Source organism: Carettochelys insculpta, chromosome 1 (assembly GCF_033958435.1).
Source record: "Carettochelys insculpta isolate YL-2023 chromosome 1, ASM3395843v1, whole genome shotgun sequence".
NCBI classification, from domain to species: Eukaryota; Metazoa; Chordata; order Testudines; family Carettochelyidae; genus Carettochelys; species Carettochelys insculpta.
The window spans coordinates 162,025,685-162,048,880 of NC_134137.1; the positions used below are offsets into that span (position 1 = coordinate 162,025,685).

General features: G+C 38.7%; 1 protein-coding gene across 11 annotated transcripts in view; it reads right to left on the bottom strand.

Moving 5' to 3' along the window:
* DMD (dystrophin) overlaps positions 1-23,196 on the bottom strand; it is a 2,199,436-nt gene that overhangs the window by 304,973 nt on the left and 1,871,267 nt on the right. For all 11 annotated transcript variants that reach the window (XM_074994601.1, XM_074994607.1, XM_074994584.1 and 8 more), the window contains one exon: positions 3,906-4,052. In XM_074994601.1, coding sequence (XP_074850702.1) covers positions 3,906-4,052 — 147 coding nt within the window. The remainder of the gene's footprint in view (positions 1-3,905; positions 4,053-23,196) is intronic.

A 23,196-nucleotide genomic window follows, 5' to 3' on the forward strand; every position in this document is an offset into this window, starting at 1 on the left:
TCCGCTCCAATAGCTCATCCTGACATACTCTGCTCCATATAAATAGTCAGATTACATGAAACAGCTGATGTACCAAAAACACTGATTGCAGAAATCAGGACAATAACTCATAGCTAAGGATGAAATGTACTTTATGTCCTCTAAACCCATGACACAGTGGAATATATTATTGAGATCCTTAAAGATGTGCGGCAGTACACCTCTGTACTAGACAGAAATATTTAACGTTTCATAATTCCTGTGTTTTGTTGTTGATCAAAAGCTGTTTTTGAAAATGTATGGTAACAGGTGCCTTGCCCAGCATGTTTTACACTGAAGCCCACACACTGTGCACAGTGAAGTGTACTCCTAAGGAATTGACACAAATAATTAATGACAAACTTTTGTTATCTCAAATCTTTTCCCCAGATTTGGCAGCTGCAGACTCAAGACTGCTCAGTTCACTGCCTACGTCCTATCTCTCTCTCTCTCTGAAAAACCAGTCTCATTTCCTTATGTTTACACAAATATCAAACAGTATTTTACCGTCTTAGGATGGGTCTACACTAGCAAGTCCTTTTGGAATATCAGGCCCCCTTCTGAAAGAACAAGCAAAGCATCCACATAGAAAATGCACTCTTCCAAATTCCTTCTGAAAGAATGTGGTGCTTCTTCCGGAGGCCCTCTTCCTCTCCTAAATGAGGAAAAGCATCCTTTTCCATAAGATTCTTTCAGAAAACTGCATGTGTAGACACTCCGGGGGCCCTTTGTTTGAGAGAGCAGTCCTCTTGGTGCTGGATTTTTTGATCCCTCTCCTGTTCTTTCAAAAGAAATGGAGCTGTGTAGACACTCTCTTTTGAAAGAGCAGATTCCTCTTTTGATCCTCCTTTTTGTGTGTGGACGTGGTCTTCTGGAAGATCCTCTTTTGAAACAACACTACAGTGCAGACTAACACATTTATGCGGTCATGAGCTTTTGTGGGTAAGACCCACTTCCAGACAAGTCAAAGAGCCTTTTGTTTCATGAGTTGGTAGAACTATCTTAACACCCCCAGCCCCAGCCCCCAGCAGGATAGCCACCTTCTGAATATGGTGGTATTGTCAGATGAATAGTGCCAGCCTATTAAATGCTTTTATTAGAAGCAGGTTTTTCTTTCATGGTGTTTTTCAAAGTTAAATGGATCTTCTCATATAAATGAAATATATTCAAAGTATATTCATTTCCATCAAAATATTCTGAGCATCAGATACAGTTGGTTGGAATATTATTTTTCCTTCCCACCACCATGACCAACTCTTGTTAATTTTTATATCTCAACCAAATCCATTCTGGTAATGCACCTCCCTCACTCCCCTATCCATGACAGCTGTTCTGTTTAGTAATATTACACAGGAGGTTACAGAGGGCACTTTTTACCCTTGACTCTTTCATTTCATCTTCTGGTAGTCTGTTTTAATACTGTCTCCTGTGTGCTATAGTCAGGCTGTGGTTCAAGTTTCAATACTATAAATATTTTCTCTGAACTAGCATATTCATTGATAGTCTTGAGGCAAATACACTTTTTTTTTGTGAAAATTCAGTTTAGATGAAGCAAATGTAGCTTTGTGCTACATCCACCTATTTCGATGCACTGAAGTTTTCCAGATGAACCATTTTTGCTTGCACACCTATACATGGAATTTGATTAGGAAGTGTTTCAGATTGTCCCTAAGTTATTCAAGATGGCATGTTTGTGAGATGTTTAGTTAAACTTCCCTAGCTGGACTGGAAACCATGTCTTGCTACCACGTGTACCAAACATTTACTATTCTGTAACATAAGGAAATCTACATGCCAGTCTGAGAGGGAGACTGGTTACTGGAAGGGCTCATACGATCAGAAGGAATGGAGCCTGCTGCTGCCATGCCTGAACCTGCAGGAGACTCATAGGAAGGTACAGGGCTTTCAGGAGCAGCTAGCAAGAGTGAAGAAGTCCTGGTGAAGGGAAGTTCTTTTCAGGAGAAGATGCTATAGACTGAAGATGAGACCTGAATCTGTGATTTTGCCTGGGGACCAAAGCAACAGATAATCTGTCAGGCCCTCTCCCTACCCCATCAAACTGAAAGGTGTGACGACCCAGCTGCACTTCTGACACCATGGCTGGAAGAAATGTTAGTATTATTGCTTTGTAACACCGATAGACCCAGGTTGCTGGCACCAGGGATAGAATGTGCAAGTATAGGGTCTAAAGCCCTGCACTCTATCACATGAGCTAAAGACCAGCTGGCTCTCAACTGACGCTGTAGAGCAGAGACTTCACTCACCCAAGATGAGGTCTCAGTGCCTCTGGGTAGTACATGCTTCCCTGGGCTGAGGAAGCATATCCTGAGCTTCTGAGACCTTCCAGCAGTTTTTCCCAACCAATGCACCAGTTGTAACACCAACAGACCTGGATTACTGGAACCAGGGATAGAAGCTGTAAGCATAGGGTCTAAAGCCCTGCACTCTACCACATGAGCTAAAGGCCAGCTAGCTCTCACTAAAGGCTGTAGAGCAGAGACTTCAGTCACCCCAAATGAGGTCTCAGTACCTCTGGGTACTACATTATTAGGAACAGCACAGAGGACATTCTGAGGTTACAGGTGTGTGTGTGTTTGTGTGTGTATACAGGGCAATGTCTGCCCCCATTTGCTGCTTAGCTTGTACAGAGCATGCTCACAAATTCTGCTGAAATTGGCTGCCCTTACTCTGAATCTTCCACCCTGCAGGCACGGGTCATCTCTGATCACTTATGTAAATAGAGAAAAAGGGATTATTCTTGCTCATTGAAGACTGAATTCTTATGACAAGCACCAGCACTTTACACAATTAAATACAATTCCAGGCTTCTCCTGCACTTCCTACTTACATGTATTTAAGAGTCCCTGGTTAAAGTCAACACACTGTTTCTCACAGACTTTGGGTTGCAACACAATGCAAAGCATCTGTGCTTGCACACAAACAGGTTTCCCATTAATCCAATTTGTGAATCCCATGCAAAAAGTAAAAGCAATTCTGTAATATATGCAAATTAGATTGGCATTGCTGGAAAATCATGAAGAATAACTAAACTCTAGTTGATGTATGGCTCTGTAAAACTGTTCTATCATCTTTCCAATTTTGTTTTCACTTAAATTTGATATTCATTCTGATGTGATAAAATATTTTAATACTTTTTCAGCTTTAACAACAAACTCATAAAATCGACTTTTTTATTACTTTAATAGCATTACTGAATTCTGCCAATGACTAATTAATATAATGCTTTGTAATTTCCTATTTGATTCCACAGGTGTGATTTTAATGGATGTAGTACACCAGATCACTTAGCTGCTTGTACAGGAAAGTATTTAAATTACTTCCGAGGACACTTAATTTTAAACAGAACAGAGAAAGGACTGGAGTTGTGAAAATAAACTCTGTAAAGTCAGTCTTCCATGTGTTGTACAAAAGGGCTATAAAGAGTTGGTATAAATTGTCATAGGATATACATGAAAACATTTCCTCTGTTACTAATCAGAATATACATGGTAGCATAAGTTGCCACTAATGAACATCTTTGGTGTTTTTAATTGTTTTAAGGCGATTAATTTTTTTCAACCATTTTCTATTCCTAAAGAGAGACTTGTAAGCAACCAGCCAGAAGCATATTTTTAATTACGTATGGGTTATGTGCTAATTACTTACAATTAACAAGGTTAGCACTGCTCATCATGTTCTTGAGAAAATTTGATGCCAGTGGTCAGAAATATATGAAGAAAAACAAAAAAGAGATAGGCACACCATAACTTGCACAGCAACAGTTTTCTCTGTCACTCAACATATTTGCCTTTTCCACTGCGACAAAAACATAAGAAAAATTATGTTCACCAAAGTCAGAGCTTTAAAAATGATTAAGACAATTTTACCTGTAGAAGCTTCCACCTGGTGTTCAGGTCTTCCAGGCAGTTGAGATTATACGGAGAAAGCTGCATATGTGAGGAGCTGAACTTGTGAGCAAGGTCATTGACATGATTCACGTTTTCTTTAATGGGTGCAATTTCTGCTCGGTAAACCTGTGTGAATGAAATGTAAACAGATTGTTTATGTAAGTAATAATCTCCAAAGTTACGGTCTCTAAAATTAATAATTAACCCTAAGGGGAGTAACACTAATTTTTTTTACCAAAATGGAGGTAACTCAGAAATGTTTGTAAGTCTGAACAAAACATTGTGGTAGTTCCTTCAAAAATTCACAGCTAAACGTTGCCTTAATAGAGCTTTGAAACTCCACTATGTAGAAGACAAAAATGCTACAAGTGCAGAAATAATTTTCTTACCTTGTCAAATCTATTTTTTAAAACTTTCCCTTACTTTTTTGTAGTAGTTTACCTTTAACACAGTAGTGTACATACGGTACTTTCTTTTGACTCTTCCTTCTTTCCTTCCCACCACAGTCTCTGCTGCTGTCTGATTGTATACTTCTGGTTTCAAATGAGAGGTGAGAATGTGAGGGCAGGACATCAATCCTTCTGAAGGAATTTGAAGACTGTGTTCTTTAGAGATGCAAATGGGAAGAGTTGTTTGGATGTATGTATGCAAATGTAAATAATTGCTTGTTTGCAAAAACTGCTGGGGAGCAGGAAAAAAGAAGTGGTGTTTTGCCTATTGTAAACAACTTGCTGTTGTATCAGAGAGGTAGCTGTGTTAGTCTGTACTTTTGAGAATACCAAGAAGTCCTGTGGCACCTGATAGACTAACAGATATTTTGGAGCATAAGCTTTCGTGGGCAAAGACCTGCTTCATCAGATGCATGAGTGCAGGGGGTGGTTTCAGAGGGGTATTTAAAGAGTGGGGTCCCAGTACGAGTCAGCTCTGGCCCTCCCTCTTACTGGGACCCCACTCTTTAAATACCCCTCTGAAACCACTCCCCCACTCATGCATCTGATGAAGTGGGTCTTTGCCACAAAAGCTTATGTTCCAAAATATCTGTTGGTCTATAAGGTGTCACAAGACTTCCTGTTTAACTTGCTGATGTAAAGTCACAAATTAAGCTTTCATGCAGGTGGGAATTGTAGAATACCCCCAGTGCTTATTTGGGGTTGATCCTATTTGAAGCAGGGTGCTGGACTCGACGACCTCTTGAGGTCCGTTCCAGCCCTATGATTCTATGCTTGAAATATTGTGGGAGGTACAGTGTGGTCATCATCACTGTGTAAGACGTAGATGCCATAGGGCTTTCCTCAGCAGAGCTCTGTAAAGTAGAAAGCTGAGGGGATACTGTATGAACCACGTGGCTGGAAGCCTTGTGGCCATACAGCTATAAGTCTGGTTTGACTAGTCCTCCCCTCAATGTTCAAAGACAGAACTAAACCCCAGACTAATGCTGTGTAATTTTTGTGAGAATTCACCCTGATGGATATTGAGAGTCTTCTGGCTAGGCCCAGAGCTGATGCCACGGGGAGCTAAAATCACTGTCAGCTGAAACCACAGAGAGCTAGGATCACTGGGTTTTGCCTACAGCAAACCCCACAATATCATGGTCAAGGGGCTGGCAGGCCGGCTGGTGGAGCACAGCGGCCAGACTGTTGGCCAGCAGGCAGCCAGAGGGGCAGCTGGCAGGAACAAGAAGAATGCAGGACTAGCACGAAGGTGGTATTGCCTCAGGCTCAATCAGAGAATGCACCAGAGTAACGTGTTAGGGTCTGCACGGACTGGACAGAACTGTAGTGGGGCATTTGAAGGCGGGTATGGAGGAAGTTTGGGTATGTGAATGGAACCCTTACAGTGTTGGACTGGTGACCCTGAGAGGTAAAGGACACTGCTCAATCCATTTGAACGGGGACAGTTACTTGGGGTTGGTTATGAACTCTGGGGCTGGTATTTTTCCCAAGCTAATGCCATGTGACTTCTCTGCCTATTTCATTGGAAGTTTATTTTCTACACTCAGACTCTGTGCTTGTGAGTGCGGAAGCATTGCCTCTTTGAGGCACCCAGTGATGTGTGAATTTCCCAGGCTCCTGTGTGGGAGCTCGAGCTGGTTCTGTGTGAGATGGATGACAAGGAACCCCTAGATATTGAACCCATCCTTGGTTGTTGCTGACTGCTTCTGGCAGAAGGATTACAGATCTATAATTTATTTTGGATTATTAAAGTACTGAAGGGCCTCCTAGAAATGTATTTAACAATATTAGCTGTAAACATTATTTAATGAATAATCTATGCCTGACTGAAACTTGACAGTGCTTGCAGCTTAACATTAGTCAGACATTCTTTAACACTAGACAGGTTCACAAAAATCAAGCAGTCCTGTATCACCTTAAAGACCAACACATTTATTTATTAGGTAATGAGCTTTCATGGGTAAGGCTCCCTTCTTCAGATTCAAGTAGAAAATATTTATCTATTTTCTTATTATTCTTATTTCTACTGAAATCTGAAGAAGGGGGAATATTGCAATTAACTATGGAAATCAAAATACAATTTGACAAAATATTTTAGGGTATCCTTTCAAAATTTCAGAGGTTCAAGATAATATGCTATGGGTTTATGCCATGCTGTGTTCAGGTACTCAAGAAGATAACTTTTTACTTTGTATATGTTAATATTCCCATGTGAAAACAGCTACAGATTCCATTTTCTCATTTTATTTACAGAGTTGAGATAGTTTTACTTATTTATAAGATTGAACTTTTAATTTCCCTCAACCTCCATTTTAGTACTCTACAAATAGAAGTCAGGGAATTTCATTGACCAAAGACGAAAAAGAAATACTGTGAATGCAAGCATATGCACACAATTCAAAACCTCTTTTCCAATTAGTTACTACTGATTTAACATACAACTTGGAAACATGATTTTGTACTTCTGCCAACATGTTGCAGACGTTCCTTAGTAAGTGATTATATATAAGTCACAGTTTGAAATCTAGCTACAGTATATAAGTCATCTTATTCTAAAATCCATATTTGGGCCTTCCAAATTACATTGTTTATAGTGAAAATTTTCATCTTTTATGCAAGCCTCTGTTCATCTAATACATTCTGTGTCCTCTATTCCATCCAGTTACATGAGTTCTAATGTGGGTTAGTGTGAGTAAGTTATAACTTCAGTTAGGCCAGGAAAAAAGAATTACCATTATAACTGTTCATGACTGAATTATCTGGGAATTCTAGATTAATGGACTCACAGCTTGTGAACTTTATTCTGTTTTGAATCAAACTCTGACGTGAATGCCACATCATCATCATCAACAACCATGGGCTCAGCACCCATTGGTGTCTGATGCTTCTCTCACTATTTCCTTCCATTTTTCCCTGTCCAGTGCTGAGTGGCTTAGTTTCTGTAGACTAGCTCCACACCAATCTACTGCATCATCTACCCATTTCCTATGGGGTCTGCTTCTACTATATTGAACCATCCATTATGCGCAGTTTCTGGGTCTTGATTTTTCATTTCTCATTCATTCTGCAAATATGCCCGAATAGCTGTAACTTCTATTATATAACCTTCTGCAGTAGGTTCTCTTTTGACTGTATCTTCCTATGTAATTCCTCGTAGGTGACCTTCTACAACTATCCTATTCTCATGATCTTTCTATAACAACTCCTTTTGAACATCAGTATTCTTCCCTTTGAATATTTTTTCATCACACATCTCACATCTGTACAAAATGCTGCTCAATACACATTTGTTCGTAAGCTAATTGCTTTGCTTTTCCAGGTCTTATCCATTACCTTCAAACCCTCTCTTGCTTTCTCTATTTAGGTCACTATTTCCTTCTTATAGTCTAGAACATACATTATGTTGCTCCCCAGATGTGTGAACTTCTCTATGCTCTCTAGTTCAACTCCATCTACACCGATCTTCCTTCCTACTTCTTTATCTCCAAATACCTGCAGCCACTTCAGCATCTCTCAGAACCAAAAAACATACCTAACTGATCAGCATAAAAATAATTCAACAATCCAACCAACAAAGCATATGAGAATTCTTAGAGGAAACCTTCTAGCAAAAAGCAAGACAGTAAATTAAATATAATTGACTTAATAAATAAGTAGATAATAGTCCACATAAAGCTTGCACACATGGTATAGAATAGAAATAACTATGAACTCTAATATTTGAAATATATTTTCAGTTTATCACATATATTTGTGCAGCATTAATGAGAATATGAATTGGAAACCTGCATCACCCTAAATTGCTTCTAGATTCCATAGGGAAGACTCGATCCTTCACTATTAAAGAAAACACATCTTTTGCCATTATAGTTAGTGGAAGAAGGATCAGACCATAACAGAAGACAGTATCTTTCTGTGATTTGCTGATATGGGGCATAGCTGGATAAGTTCAAATATTTAGATATTAGTCTTTATTTCTATATGTGCAAAACTACACTTGTAATTATTTGCCTCTAACACTCTCACTCAGAAACATAGGGCCCAATTGAAAGTGACATAAATGGTCACACTGAGTTTGTCTAAATTGAGATGAGTCTGCGAAAGTGTTGTGATTAGCTAATCATGACTTCTAATTCTTATAAAGAAAAACAAGTTGAATTAAGCCTAAGAAATAAGTGTCAGAAAGTGATATTTTTATACCTTGAAGTGCTGAAGGATAGGTGCCTATCAGGTAAGTATGGCTTAAGGAGTATGTAAAGTGGCCTAAGATTCAGCATATCTACCTGCTTCCTCCCTGCACACTAATTATTTCATATTTCACCCTTCTGTTAGTTGCTTTTCCCACTACAACCTCATTCTTCTGCATGCGAATTACACTGATTTATGCTAACTTTAACTCATTTTCCAATCTGACCCTCTGGGTTCATTTACAAATATTGTATTTTTTTTAAAAGTTCTATTAAATTTATACACATACAACAAGTTTAAACAAAAAAAACCACTCATGAGATGCTCTGTTGATATATAATCAATCCAAATCATTTTACAAGTAAAAAACCAAGAGAGAAAGAGAAAAGTTTGTTCATATTAAGATCTGACCTCCTGTGACACTGAAAAAGTTAATTATTTAAAAGATCAAGTTCAGCGAGGTACATTATTAATGATAACTTGGTTTACATTTCCCAGAGTTCATAAATCTACAGCTGTGGGCTTGTTTATGCTACAGACTCTGTAGACTGAATCTGCATCATTGGAGTACTATAATGTGGACACTTGCTACAGTGAAAGAAGGTTTTTTTTCCTGCTTCTGTAGTTGAGAGGTAGAACCTAAGCTGATGTAAGAATTTTTCCCCTGACCTAATGGTATCGAAACTAGAACCTAGGCCAGCTAAATTATGTCTCCAAAGGGAGGCTAGCTCAACCTAAATTTTAAACATAGACCAGGCCTGAGAAGTTTTAGCTGTGGAGTGAGAGGAAGTTAGCTCTAATTCTGTTTTGTCTAAAAGATATATTTTCAAAAAAGCTTTTTTTTTTTTTTTAATGCGGACTACATTTATAAACCTGTAGGGTCACAAGGGAGCAGTCATGATTTAAGTAGATTACAGGCCCTTATGTATCATATGACCTCAATATAAGACCTGAGTCAAGGCTACACAGCTGACCTAAGTTCATAGGATATGGGCTTCATGATTCAAAACTACAATGTAAGTGATCAGGCTCAGGCTGGAATCCTGACTCTACATCATGGATCAATTTTTTTTCTCCTCATTCTTACACTGCACCGGCTACTCCAGCTTTCTGTTTTGTTCTTGAAAAAACTATGTAATTGGACCCTTAAAAATACTATAGAACTAATTGCACAGCAAATGTTGTATTTAGGAAACAAGTTATACAAATGTGAGGAGATACTTTCCCTTCCAGAGGAGCTCATTTCTCTACAACTCAGACCCCCAGAGAATCTTACTGTCTTCCCAATGATCCCAATCAAAACAAAACAAAACAAAAAAACCCTCAGTGACCCACTACTTATATCTACATGAAATATTGCAGACCACTATAAACCTTCTCTAGCTTTCTAGCAATAGAATTAAGCATTTAGACAGGTCATAACTAAGCTTTACATATGGGTCTGTTCAAACATTCATGGAGAGCTGAGCTAAGTACTGTGCAATGACTTGAAATGATTTATGTTCACCAATAAACCTTTCAAAAAGCACCAGTTTTTGGCTACTAGGAGAACTATAGGCCAGAATGAACAGTTCTTACTGATGAACACTTACTCACAGAAGAAGTCTTATGTACTCATTTGTGTAAGTGCTCAGCACTGTGAGGAAAGGCCTAGTCCTATCATAATGGCCAGTCTTTCCAGTCAGAGCAATCTGAATAGTATCTGATATAACATACAGTGAAAATGAAGATAAGTGAATCAAACAGCAATTAGAACAAGATTAACGGTTAATCATGCATTAATAAGCAGTTGCTACTTTGGCTCTATGGAAATGGTCAGGGATTAATCACTTATTTTTGTGGGTGGGTAATGTAGCTTTACTTTACTGATGGATTTGTGGACATTATAATTTCACAATCCTTGTTTCATAATTAAATGATGATGAGTAAGGTTATTTACACTTCCACCTTAACCCCTACAGGGGTGAATACAATGCTTACCTTTATAAGGTCACTTTGGTTTCTACAATAATAATTCAGGGCCTGATCCTGCAATGTATATACAGGAGTCAAGTGATAATAATTACTCATATTCCTGGAATTGACTGCAAGGACTATTCATGTGAATAAAGGTTCAGGAGAACACTTCAAGAAACGAGGTCAGAGTCTCTGGTCTGCTGAGGCCGTTTGTTCAGTGCAAAGTGGCCTGAAGAGATTCCCAGCAGTGGAGTCTCTTCATGTAAGTGAAATCCCAGTCAAAAAACTTCCTTTACCTGTCACCCTTTCTACCCTTAGCGACAGAGGGAGAAGTGGGCAGGGATCTGATGCCAACAACACAAGGAACAAAGGCTATAGCTATACTTAAAATGCTACAGTGGCAAAATTGAATCATACAGCTTCAGTGCAGCCACTCAGCACAGTGACAGGACAGGGTTCTTCTGGGGCTATCACTAATTCACCTCCCCAAGAGGAGGAGCTATGACAATGAAAGAATTCTTCCACTGGCTTAGGGGACGTCTGCATTATCAGGAAGAGTGACACCACCATGGCTGATCTTCTAGAGTGCAATTTAGTATGCCTGGTAAGGATATGATAAATTAAGCTAACAGGGCGCCCATGTCAGCACCGGTACTCCTGGCCTTTGTTGGGCGTAAGTGAAGTTAACAGGAGTGAACACTCCCATTGACCTCCCTTAATGGATCTGGTGAAGAAACCTAAATTAAGGTATGTCAACTCCAACTATGTAATTAATGTGGTTGGAATTGCAAACCTTAATTCAAGCTTCCTCTGTAAGTCCCTTAGCATTCCATTCACCAGGAGTTAGGCTGGCATAGTTCTGTTTCTCAGGGAGGTGGATTTGTGGTACCTCAGAAAGGCATAGCTATGCCAGTGTACATTTTCAGTGCAGACCAGCCCTGGCATATGGCAGGGAGCTTTCTGTGCTATAACTTACATGAAGGTTGCGTATCACACAATCAACGAACTGCAACTGGATGCCAAACCCATTCCCTTCTCCACTACGCAGAGATACAGTCATATAGTGGAGAGTCAGGGCCATGGTCTTCAGGCAGGATCACAGCCACTGCTCTGAAGTCACTCTCTCTCTCTCTTTCTCTCACAGTGTTGCTTGCCTCTTTTCTACCCAAGTGGCTAATAAAACTTCAACACAATGGGGTTGTTCTAGTGGGAAGCAGAAAGCAGTAACAATCTTTTCTTTAAAAGGAGAAATTTCTTGGCTTACAGCTCCAAAACCTCCTTAGGTAACACAAGCCCCCAAAGCTCTCTCATTGTTTCTAGGATCATGTTGTGTTTATAGGTTCCACCCTGACTTTCCCAACTCCTCCTCTCTCTGTGTTGTTAGTTTCACAGTATTCTGTCTCTCCTCCCCCATCCCATCTACCCAAAGCTATTCTCATCTGAAAGGTCCCGTACTGGTTCATACACAGCTCATGCCTTAGGTGATGGTATATGCTTACAGTAATGTTAACTGAAGGGAGAGTTCAAACTTAGGAATCTTAATCGGGTTTTATCTCAACCTATCTAGCTCTTAACAATATTTGAAACTGAAATATGAGGAATAAAGTGCATTGCTGCATTCTGTGACACAGTTTTACAAGTCTCAATTTTTTCATAAAAACTGAGCGTTATTTTTGATAGATTTAGTATACAACAATTCACGTTGCAGAATATCTTGACTCATGGAGAAACCTGGGATTGTTATCTTCCTGTACACTATGCTACTTTTTTAAACTGGCACAGTATATTTATTTTATTCTAGTGCTACTGGAGACAGGCGCTGTTGAAACAAAATGGATTTTAGCTGATTTAATTTTCTGTCCTATATACTGTTATAAACTCAGAAATAGTAAAGCACAAATGCACCACAGAGGAATATAAATCCTCTTCTGCAAGCCAGGATAAAAATAGTTCACATGGCAAATAGCCGAGAAGAAAGATGGCAAAATGCCTTTCAGTAGTTTCTTCTCCTTTCAGATTTCTGTTGTTATTGAAATATTTTTAAATCTCTTCAACTGCTATTTTCTTTCTATGGAATTGAAAAACTACACTAAATATTTACCTACATGTGCACTTCTGAAATGTAAAGTGTTCAACGGTATAAATGAAATGAATTCCACATATTTATTTTCAGTTTCTTCTCTCATCCACCAAAGAAGAAGAAAATGCAAGGTTTTGAGTGATGTGAAATTTAGAAGAAAAAATATTTTGATGGTTACAATGACTAGCGTTATAAGCAGAACATTAATAGGGGTGTTTAGCTTGAAACATCTCACTTTGAGAGTGCTATAGCTGTTATAAATCTCTTGGCGTTTTTGATCAAGACTTGATGCACAATTCTGCATTCCCCCACCTGCCTGAATGCATATAGTCTATGCTATTGCCAACTAATTATCCTAACATATCCGGGTACATTCATGCAGGAAAAAAACCAAACAAACCCTGATTCGGCTCATATCTCATGCTGTTATGACAACTATAACCATGAAATGGCAAAGCTTAGAGCTGTTCAAGTGCTAGTGAATAGCGTCTCACTGATTTATTCAGATAAATTAAAATGCTCTCACCGTTTGTTTGAGAGAGAAAAAAAAAAACAACCAGCCAAAAGCGGGGGAGGGGAAGTGGGGGAGCAGCCCCTCACTGCTGAAGCTCCTCCTCTCCTGTGCTGTTCCTAAAACTCCTCTTGTCTCTCTCCACTTGCCTCCTATGCTCTCCTCAAGTACCTCTCACACTCTTCCTGGCCCATTGGGAAAAGGGTTTTTAAAGACAGTCTTAAGTGGGACCAGTGGGCCCCAATTGATTCAGAGCAGCCTCCTCTCCAGCTGCTCCAAATCCATCTGTTTGCCAGTTCAAAACAGCCCTGCTTTTCCCTCTTGTACCTTCTCCTCTGGCCTCACTCTGTCAGAATGCATATTGAATACAGGCACACATAAAAGTTACAAGTTACAGAGCAGGAAGTGCAGGTTGGATATTAGGAAAAACTACTTCACCAGGAGGGTGGTGAAGTACTGGAATATTTTGCCTCAGGATGTGGTGGAATCTCCATCCCTAGAGGTTTTTAAGTCCTGGCTTGACAAAGTTCTGGCTGGGATGAGTTAGTTGGGGCTGATCCTGATTAGGGCAGGGAGCTTGACTCCATGACCTCCTGAGGTCCCTTCCAGCCCTATGATTCAATGAGTTCTTATTACCCTGAGAAAACTTCTACAAGTACATTCCTGATGTGCTGTAGTGCAGTACTGTGGAGTTCTAAAGGCATTCTACCTACATGTAGTATTTCACAGACAAAAAAAGCAATTTAAAAATAGCAGGGTTGCAACAGCTGTATCATGATATTACAAAACACTTACAGGTTCTAGGAATCAGCTTGCAGACATTGTACTGTGATTGCCAGAAAGAAAATTCAGAATTATTTTCATGGCTGCAGAAAAGCCAGGTCAAATTCCATTAACACCTAACATGTATTCTGATACTCAACCAAGAGCAAGGCAATTTAGCGAACATACTTGTACACCTATTCTTAACATTTATAATAAAAAGTGTGCAGAGATAAGACACCTTAAAAGAAATATTTTTTTCCCTTTCCAATCCCAAAGATCAGTTTTAGTACTTATTCAATAAATATCAGCATTCCCATGCTGCTTCTTGCAGGTCCTATTGGCCAGGAATTGCAAACCACAGCTATGGGGACCTGTGGGGGGATTGTGCATGTAGAGAGTCAACATAAATAAAATGTTTTGTGGCCCACCTGATAATCCTAATGGGCTGTGTGCCAAAATTGTCTGGCCCCATTTTAAAGACTTCATATAATGGATACTCTGCCTTTGATAATCTATTTCTATGGCTCATTAATTACTTACAATATTAAAAGCATGTATCCTATTCCAGTTTGAACTTTTCTATCTTTAACTTTCAGCCATTTGCCCTTGTTACGCCTCTGATAGATTAAAGAGCTCTCTAGTATAAGATATGTTCTCATTGTGTATGCACTTACAGATGATGATCAAGTCACTCTTAAATTTCTCTTCAGTCAACTAAACATATCAAAACCTCTAAGCATCTCTTTGTGTATTTCCCAGTCCCTGTATAACTGCAGCTCCTCTTTTGTTTTGCAGCTGTCCTTTTCCTCATATTTCAATATGGGAAGGAGGTGGGCAGCCCTTGGTAGGGAAAGAACAGGTTAAGAACAATTTAGAAAAGTTAGACATACACAAATCCATGGGTCCAGATTTAATGGATCCAAGGGTACGGAGGGAGTTGGCAAATGTCATTGTAGAACATTTGGCCATTATCTCTGAAAACTCATGGAGATCAGGAGAGGTCCCAGATGACTAGAAAAAGGCAAATATAGTGCCCATCTTTAAAAAAGGACAGGACAATCCAAATGATTATAGACCAATCAGCTTTACCTCAGTCCACAGGAAAATTATGGAGGGGATCCTCAAGGAATCCATGTTGCAGCACTTGGAAGAGGGGAAAGTGATCAGGAACTGTCAACATGCATTCACCAAGGGCAAGTCATGCCTGACCAATTTGATTAACTTCTTCGATGAAGTAAACGGCTCTGTAGACATGGAGAAGTCAATGGATGTGATATGCCCTGACATTAGCAAAGTGTCCCAGAATATTCTTGCCTGCAAGTTAAGGAAGTATGGATTGGATAAATGGAATGTAAGGTGGATAGAAAGCAATCTAGATAGAACTCATTGGGTAGTGAACAAAGACTCAATGTCTGACTGGCGGTCAATTTCAAGTGGGAAACTCCAAAGATTAGTTCTTGGGCTGGTATTTTTCAACATTTTTATTAATGACCTGGATGAGGGGATGGATTGCACCCTCCGCAAATTTGCAGATGACTGTAAGCTAGGGGGACAGGTAGATACGTAGGGATAGGGTCCGGAGTGACCTAGATAAATTGGAGGATTGGGCCAAAAGTAGTGTGATGAGGTTTAACAAGGAAAAGTGAAGAGTCTTACACTTCGGACAGAAGAATCCCAAGCACTGTTACAGGCTGGGGACTGCCTGGTTAAGCAGCAATGTAGAAGAAAAGGGGATTACAGTGGATAAGAGGCTGGATATGAATCAACAGTGTGTCCCTGTAGCCAAGAAGGCTAATAGCATATTGGGGTGCATGAGAAGGAGCATTCGCAGCAGATCTACAGAAGTTATTATTTTCCTCTATTTGGCACTGGTCAGTCCACATCTGAAGTACTGTGTACAGTTCTGGTCCCCCCCCCCATTATAGAAAGTATGTGGATACATTGGAGAGGTTCCAGTGGAGGGCAATGAAAGTGATTAGGGGGCTGGGGCACATGACCTAAGAGAAGAAGGATTTGGGCTTATTTAGCTTGCAGAAGAGAATAGTGAGGGTCAATTTGATAGCAGCCTTCAACTTCCTGAAGGGGACTCAAAAAGGATGGAGATTCTGTTTTCAGTAGTGATGAATGTCAGAACAAGGAGCAATGGTCTCAAGTTACAGAGTGTGAAGTCTAGGCTGGATATTAGGAAAAACTATTTCACCAGGACAGTGGTAATGCACTGGAATGCTTTACCTAGAGAGGAGGTGGATTCTCCATTCTTAGAAGTTTTTAAGTCCTGGCTTGATGAAGTCCTGGCTGGGATGATTTAGATAGGGTTGGTCCTGCTTTAGACAGGGGACTGGACTTGATGACCTCCCGATGTCACTTCCAGCCCTCAGATTCTATGATTTTATTTGAAATGCAGACATCAAAATTGGAAATTCTGTTACAGCAACTGTTTCACTAGTGCTGTATGGCAAAAATACCACCTCTATTCTCCACACAGTTTCCTTTTTACACATCCAGTGATTCATTAGCCCTTTCAGCTACAGTTTAGCCCTGTGAGTTTCATTAGGTTATGAAGCCTCAACTATCCTGTTAGTATTTCAGTACTTAATACTGAAATATTCTGCCAGAGCAGGAAGGGAAATCATAACCTATTATCTGTATAATAGGTTTTGATTCCAAGAGGAGCTGAACAACTGAAAACAAAGAGTTGTGGGCTTTCAGATAATCAGAGTCAACCAAAGACATAAAATTCTGAATCAAAAATACATAAAAATTTGTGAAAGATTTTATCTGCTGGAAGAATCCAGTTTTCTGACTCAGTTTCCCTTTTTGTGAAATGTGAATAAGAACACATACACATCAACTTTCAGGTGAAATGTGAGGATTAATTAGCTCCTGTGTTTTTGAACATGTAAGAGACTAGTCTATAATAATAATACTGGACTGCATTATAGGTTAATCTGAAACTAAATATGTAATCAAACACTATTAAATTTTAAAAACAAATACATTAATATAAGAGAAAATATAGCACTTCTCATTGGCTCAAACAGCCTAATGTTCATTCTATTCCTTACTTATTGCTGCCCATAATTACTGCATCAACATATGAGCTTGATAAATTGATCTTATTTTGCTCATTGACTTTTCTATGAAGTAGTAAAATCACCATTATGGAATCTGCATACCTAAGAGATACAACACATAAATGGTCCCTCAGAGTCCACAATAATTACAAGAATAGAAGAGTCAGAGTTGTAAAAAAGAATTCTTTTAAAAAAATTGTACTGGCAAGTTGTTCTCTTTGTGGAAACACTAATGTCTCACACAGAGAATAGAAAGTCTCTACTTTTTCGTATGGTTATAGTTTCTCTTCTGGTATGTCCTTTTAACATATATCAAAAGGGACCATCATTAGTCACACTTGAATACCTAAGTAATTAAAACATCCCAAACCTTTACATTGTTCCAACTAATTCACACAGTCTTTAACCTTCCATATGCTCTAATTGAATTATCCCTGTCTCTGTTTTAATTACTGTGTGATTATGTATTTTTTCCTGTGGTGTAGAAAAGGGAAAATTCCAATAAAATACTCTCATATTAATATCCAGTTGTGCTAATGTAATTGATCATATAACAATTCTTCAGTATATTGTTTGGGAGTGAATAATTACACTTTTAGGATATTAGGGGATAAATAGATATTTTAAAATTTTTAAATTATTCATGATTTTAAAAGCATGACTTATTTAATATCAATTAACATCTGGTTCCCATGAATGTTTAATCTATGATTTTCACAGTACCTATATGTCCTGCAGTCACATGTCAAACATCTGAATCCTATACAATATTTACATGTACAGCAGAAGCCACATTAAAAATCAGGGCTCTTGAATATACACCAGATATTATACTCAGACACTTTAATACCAGTGTTTAACATTTACTTCTAAAAGCCCAAATTTCACAGTTAATCCAGGTATGTAAATAAAAAGTAAGCTTCTTTAAACTCTACTGGTCTTGGCCTCAGTGCTGAACTTCAGCAAGAGAAAAAAAGACACACAGGATCTTTAGACTAAGTCAGTTCCCTTGGTGTACAAACACAAACCTATAGAGATTACTAAGATTTTTAAGGGCTCTCAGTGGTGCATGTGGGGCTCCCCTGAAATCAAATGAATGTGTATGTCCAAAGTTAAAATTTGACTCAAAATTATATCTGATGATCTAACAGCATACTGAACAAAAGCAGGCTTGAAGGTATCAAAGCTTTATTTTTCACAGGTCACACCTTATTTTCTTCTTCTTCTTCTAACACCTTTTGGGTATTGTACTCCTAATTTCTTACTGAAGAGAGTGGTTAATATTATTTATCATACTGAGCCTCAAACAGAATTAAATTATTTTCATTTAAAATTAGCTCTTTTAGATAGAATCACAGCTGAAGTGCAAACATGTCCTTTCTTGAGGCAATTAGCATCTTTACACACAAGAATTCAGTTCCCTTTTCAACTGGGTATTCCAGTTGAAAACAGACACCTGTCCACCCTATTATAAATGGGACTGAAGCCACATACCAGACCTTGTGTAGTATCTCTGTAAAAGACAAACTTCTCATTATCTGAACAGGCAAATTAATACTATGGGGCAAAAAAGATGTCAGAAGTGACAACATGAAATGGGATAACCTCTAAATATGATTTCTTTAATAATAAGCTGCTTATTCGCATTCTCCTCTCAGCTTCAGTCAAACTAGCACCTCTCACTAACACCTAAAGCCTTGCCTCCAAAGAAGCTTTACATAGGGCTGCCATTTAGGGTACATCTTCGCTAAGCAGAAGATTGAAGTTTCCATGGTCAATCTTCTGGAGTTTGATTTAGTGCATCTGGTAGAGACATGCTAAATCGAACTCAGAGACCTCCCTCATCAGCACCAGTACTCCTGCTCCTTGTGAGGAGTTAGAAAGTTGATGGCAGTGTTTGCTTTCATTGACCTCCCTCAGTGCAGACCTCGTGGAAGCTCAAATTAAGGTACATCGACTCCAGCTACATAATTAATGTAGCTCAGGATGCATGTCTTAATTCAGACTTCTCCTCCAGTGTAGACATGGCCTTATTGTGCTCACATCAAAATGAAGCCCAGTAATGGTCTCAATGAAGATATATAAATATGAAAAGTGTGGTCTCTTTCTAGGTTCTTTTGTTCAAAATGCCTCTACGCTGGTGGTGGTGGCAACAAAAGATCTGCAAAGCAACACACAATAATTCCAGAGCTGCACATGATACTTGTGGATACTTCCAAACAGAACAAAAGAAAATGTATTTGTAGTTGTCATTTGCTAGAGGGGTAACATTAAGTCTACACGGCATGCTGGCACTTCGAAGTTGCCGCAGGGAAAATTAGCCCAATGAAGTGCTGCATATTCATCGCAGCACTTCATTAGGATTCTCTGATCAGCCTGATTACCATGCCCCCTTCAAAGTAGGTGGTAAATGTAGACGTAGCCTATCATTCCCATAGAGAAATGAGGCTTGTGTCCTAGCAACTGTTATAATTTAATGCATTTTGACTAGTCTGATTAGCTTCGATTAATTTCCTTTCCTGCCCAGTAACTTTCTATGTATTTCTTGGAAAATAAGGGTACTAAAGGATTATATTATGACATTGATTTTTAAACTGAAATTGATGAGGGTGTCTGCTTAAGATGGATTACATGATATGGTGAAAAGTAAATATAGTTTAGCTCCCTAAACTAGTCATATTAACCACAGTGATGGCACACCTACTGCTTACTATGCAAGAAATGTGGAGCTTTGATCTTAAAATTAAAATAATAATTTACATTAGACATACAACATAGTGACATTGAATGTTATTGTCACAAAATACTCTCCAGCCTCTGTGATTATTTGTTACAACAATCTATAGGAGCTCAGACTCCTAAGATTAAATTTACAACAATCCCAAGTGTTAAATAACTGTTCCTCTAATGATGTTTCATTTAAGAAATGAATTTCTTTTATGTCCTATTTGGACAAGACCAAAAGACCAGAATTCAAAACTGAGATTTTATCTCACATAAACTGACAGCCATAAAGATAATAAAGATGTGTCGCTGTAAGTAAGTATGAAAGTATTATGGAGCAGTCTCTTAATGATTATAAATAATTTTTATATCTATAAAAAAGAAGCAAACAAAGGAAATTCCACCTGCCTCCAACAGTGACAACAGAACAGTCTATTGTATTAAACTACATCTTTTTATAGCAATGGGATGTCAGGCACTTCAGCTAATTAACTGATCTGATGAGCTGAATATTCTTGGATATTTTAGGAGACACATTAACTGCACAGCCAGCTTAATTCAATAACAAATCCAACATATTTCGGCTAGTGGGTTCATCAGACTCAATCACAGTAAACACCCCCAGGTTCCAAATACATAGAGACATAATTAAGATTAGACGTTCAATAATAAATGATTGAGGTAATGGCATAGAAAGTATATTTATAAAGTTTTCAGATGACAAGAAGATGTGAGGGGTTGCAAGTGCATTGGAGGATAGGATTATAATTCAAAATTATTTGGACAAACTGGAAAAATGGTTTGAGGTAAATAGGATCAAGCTCAATGAAGACAAATGCCAAGTACTCCATTTAGGAAGAAACAATCAGTTGGACACATACAAAATATGAAATGACAGACTAGTAAGGAGTACTGGGTCATAGTGGGTCACAAGCTAAATATGAATTGTCAATGTAACGTTGCAAAATAAAGTAAAACATCATTTTGTTTTAGTAGGAGCACTGTAAGCCAGAAAAGAGAAATAATTCTTCTGTTCTACCCTGCGCTGATCAGGCATCAGCTGGGCTATTGTGCCCAATTCTGGCTATGACATTTCAGAAAACATGTAGACAAATTGGAAAAGTCCACAGAAGGGCCAAATAATGATTAAAGGTCTAGAAAACAAGACCCGTGAAGGAAGATTGGAAGAATTGTGTTTGGTTAGTCTAGAAAAGAGAAAACTGAGAGGGGACATGCTAAAAGCTTTCCCATACCTAAAAGGTTGTTTCAAAGAGAAGGCAGAAAAATTGTCCTCCTTAATCTCTCTGGCCCCATCTACGCTAGTGAGCTCTTTTGGAAAATCAGGCCCTTTTTTTGAAAGAACATACAGAGTGTACACACACAAAATGGGCTGTTTTTGACCTGTATTCAAAAGCATGTGGCTCTCCTTCTGGAAGCCATCTTCAGCTCCTGAATCAGGAAGACTGCCTCCTTTCAAAAAAAAAAGAAAAAAAAAAGAAAATGCTCTGAGGGCCCTTCTTCCAAAAGAGCAGTCCTCATGGCACTGGATTTTTCGATACCTGGCCTACAATTCTGAAAGAGCAGGGGCTGTGTGGGTGCTCTCCATTAAGAGAGTGGATTGATCTTCCAATCTGCTTTTTTGTGTTTGGGCACACTATTTTGAAAGAAGGTCTTCTAGAAGCTGTCTTCTGGAAGATCATCTTTTGAAAGATGCTGTAGTGTATACATAGTTTCTTATAGGATGAGAAGCAATTATCTTAAAATGCAGAAAAGGAGGGTTAGGCTGGACACTAAGAAAATATTCTTAATCTCACAGTGGTAAAGAACTGGCATAAATTGCCTAGGAGGTTGTGAGGATTTTTAAGAGCAGGTTACAAAAAGACCTGTCAGGGATGATCTAGCTAGTGCTCAGTCCTGTCATTCGCGAAGGGGATTGGACTTCACGACTTCTCCATGTTCCTTCCAGTTCTATTATTCTAAGATTCTGAAGACACTTTCAGGGCCTCAAAGTGTTCCAGAGGATTTAGATAGACTAATGAGACTTCTATCATTAAACAAAGTTCAGTTGTGTTCTAGCTGGCAGCACTGCTATTTTAGATGAAGAATTCTAGTTTTTGAAAATTCGCTCTGATTTTATTGAACAGTGAAGAGATCTTAATACATATTTATATTTAAAATAAAGGCCTATGAAGTGCCAAAAATTCATTTCCTCTAAATATTTGCTACCAGGAGAGGTGTGAATAAGTCTGAATGTATTTCAGTCCTGCAAAGGTTATTCTGAAGAGCATTACTAATTGTTTCACCAATTGTTTCTAGTTGGAATTTGGAAAGTTGATAAACAAATTAGCAGAAAATGGCAATTCTGCATGAATTAGCTTTTAAGACTCACTAAGAGGCCAGTGCAGAACTTGATATATTAAGGGAAGTAGGACAACTTAATTCAGCCTGATTATAAATTTTGGTGCAGACAGCTGGAGTTCAAATGAAACTGAAAAAGAACTTATATGCACTTCAAAGAATGCTAAGCAGATGTCTGAAATAATTATTGCAAGTTGCTTCTGTGGAATCCAAAAGGATGACGAGAATGAAATAGGAAAGCAGCGCTCCATTTAAATTAGAAAAGGCTATTACTTAACAAATATTCCATAAAGGAAAGAACGTATTTGAAATGTGATCTTGTGAATTGCATGCAATGAAAGTATGTTGCTTAACACTACCACAACTCTTAATTAAGGATTGCGTTATTATCATTATTTTAATATGATATATTAGGTTATGCTGTATAGCTCACTATGGCTATATCTACACTGGAAGCATCTGTTGATAGAAACAGAGAGAAAGCCATTCTAGTCTATATACTATCAAAACAAAAAAGCAGTAAAGTAGCACTTTAAAGACCAACAAAATAATTTATTACGTGAGCTTTCATGGGACAGACCCACTTCTTCAGACCCTACTGTCGACAGGGAAATCTTGACAACAGATTGCACTGCGCTTCTGTCAACAGTACTCTGTTGATGGATTGTTATGCCTCATATTTTTGACGGATAATATTGTCGAGGCAAATGCAGAGCTCTGTAGACAATCTGTTGACAGAATGTTTTAAGGCTACGTCTACACTGGAAGCATCTGTTGACAGGGTAATCTCGACAGAACATCTATCAACAGATTGCATCTACACACAACTTCTTCTGTCAACAGAGAGCTGCCAGGCTGCATTGCCCTCTGGTGCCAGAAAGTGGAATGGCAGCTCTGCAAAGAGGACTGCCTGGCAACTGGAAGCCCTCTCTGGTGACAGAAGTGTCTACACTGCACTTTTGGGTGGGTCTACACTACAGAGCTTTGTCGGCAGAAGGGGCCTTCTGTCAACATAACTCAGGGAACGGCCACACACTTAAAGCATTCTCTCGACAGAACTCTGCATTTTCCTTGACAGTATATGCCTCAAAAATTTGAGGCATAACAATCTCTGGAAAGAATACTGTTGACAAAAGTGCAGTGTAGACACTTCTGTTGACAG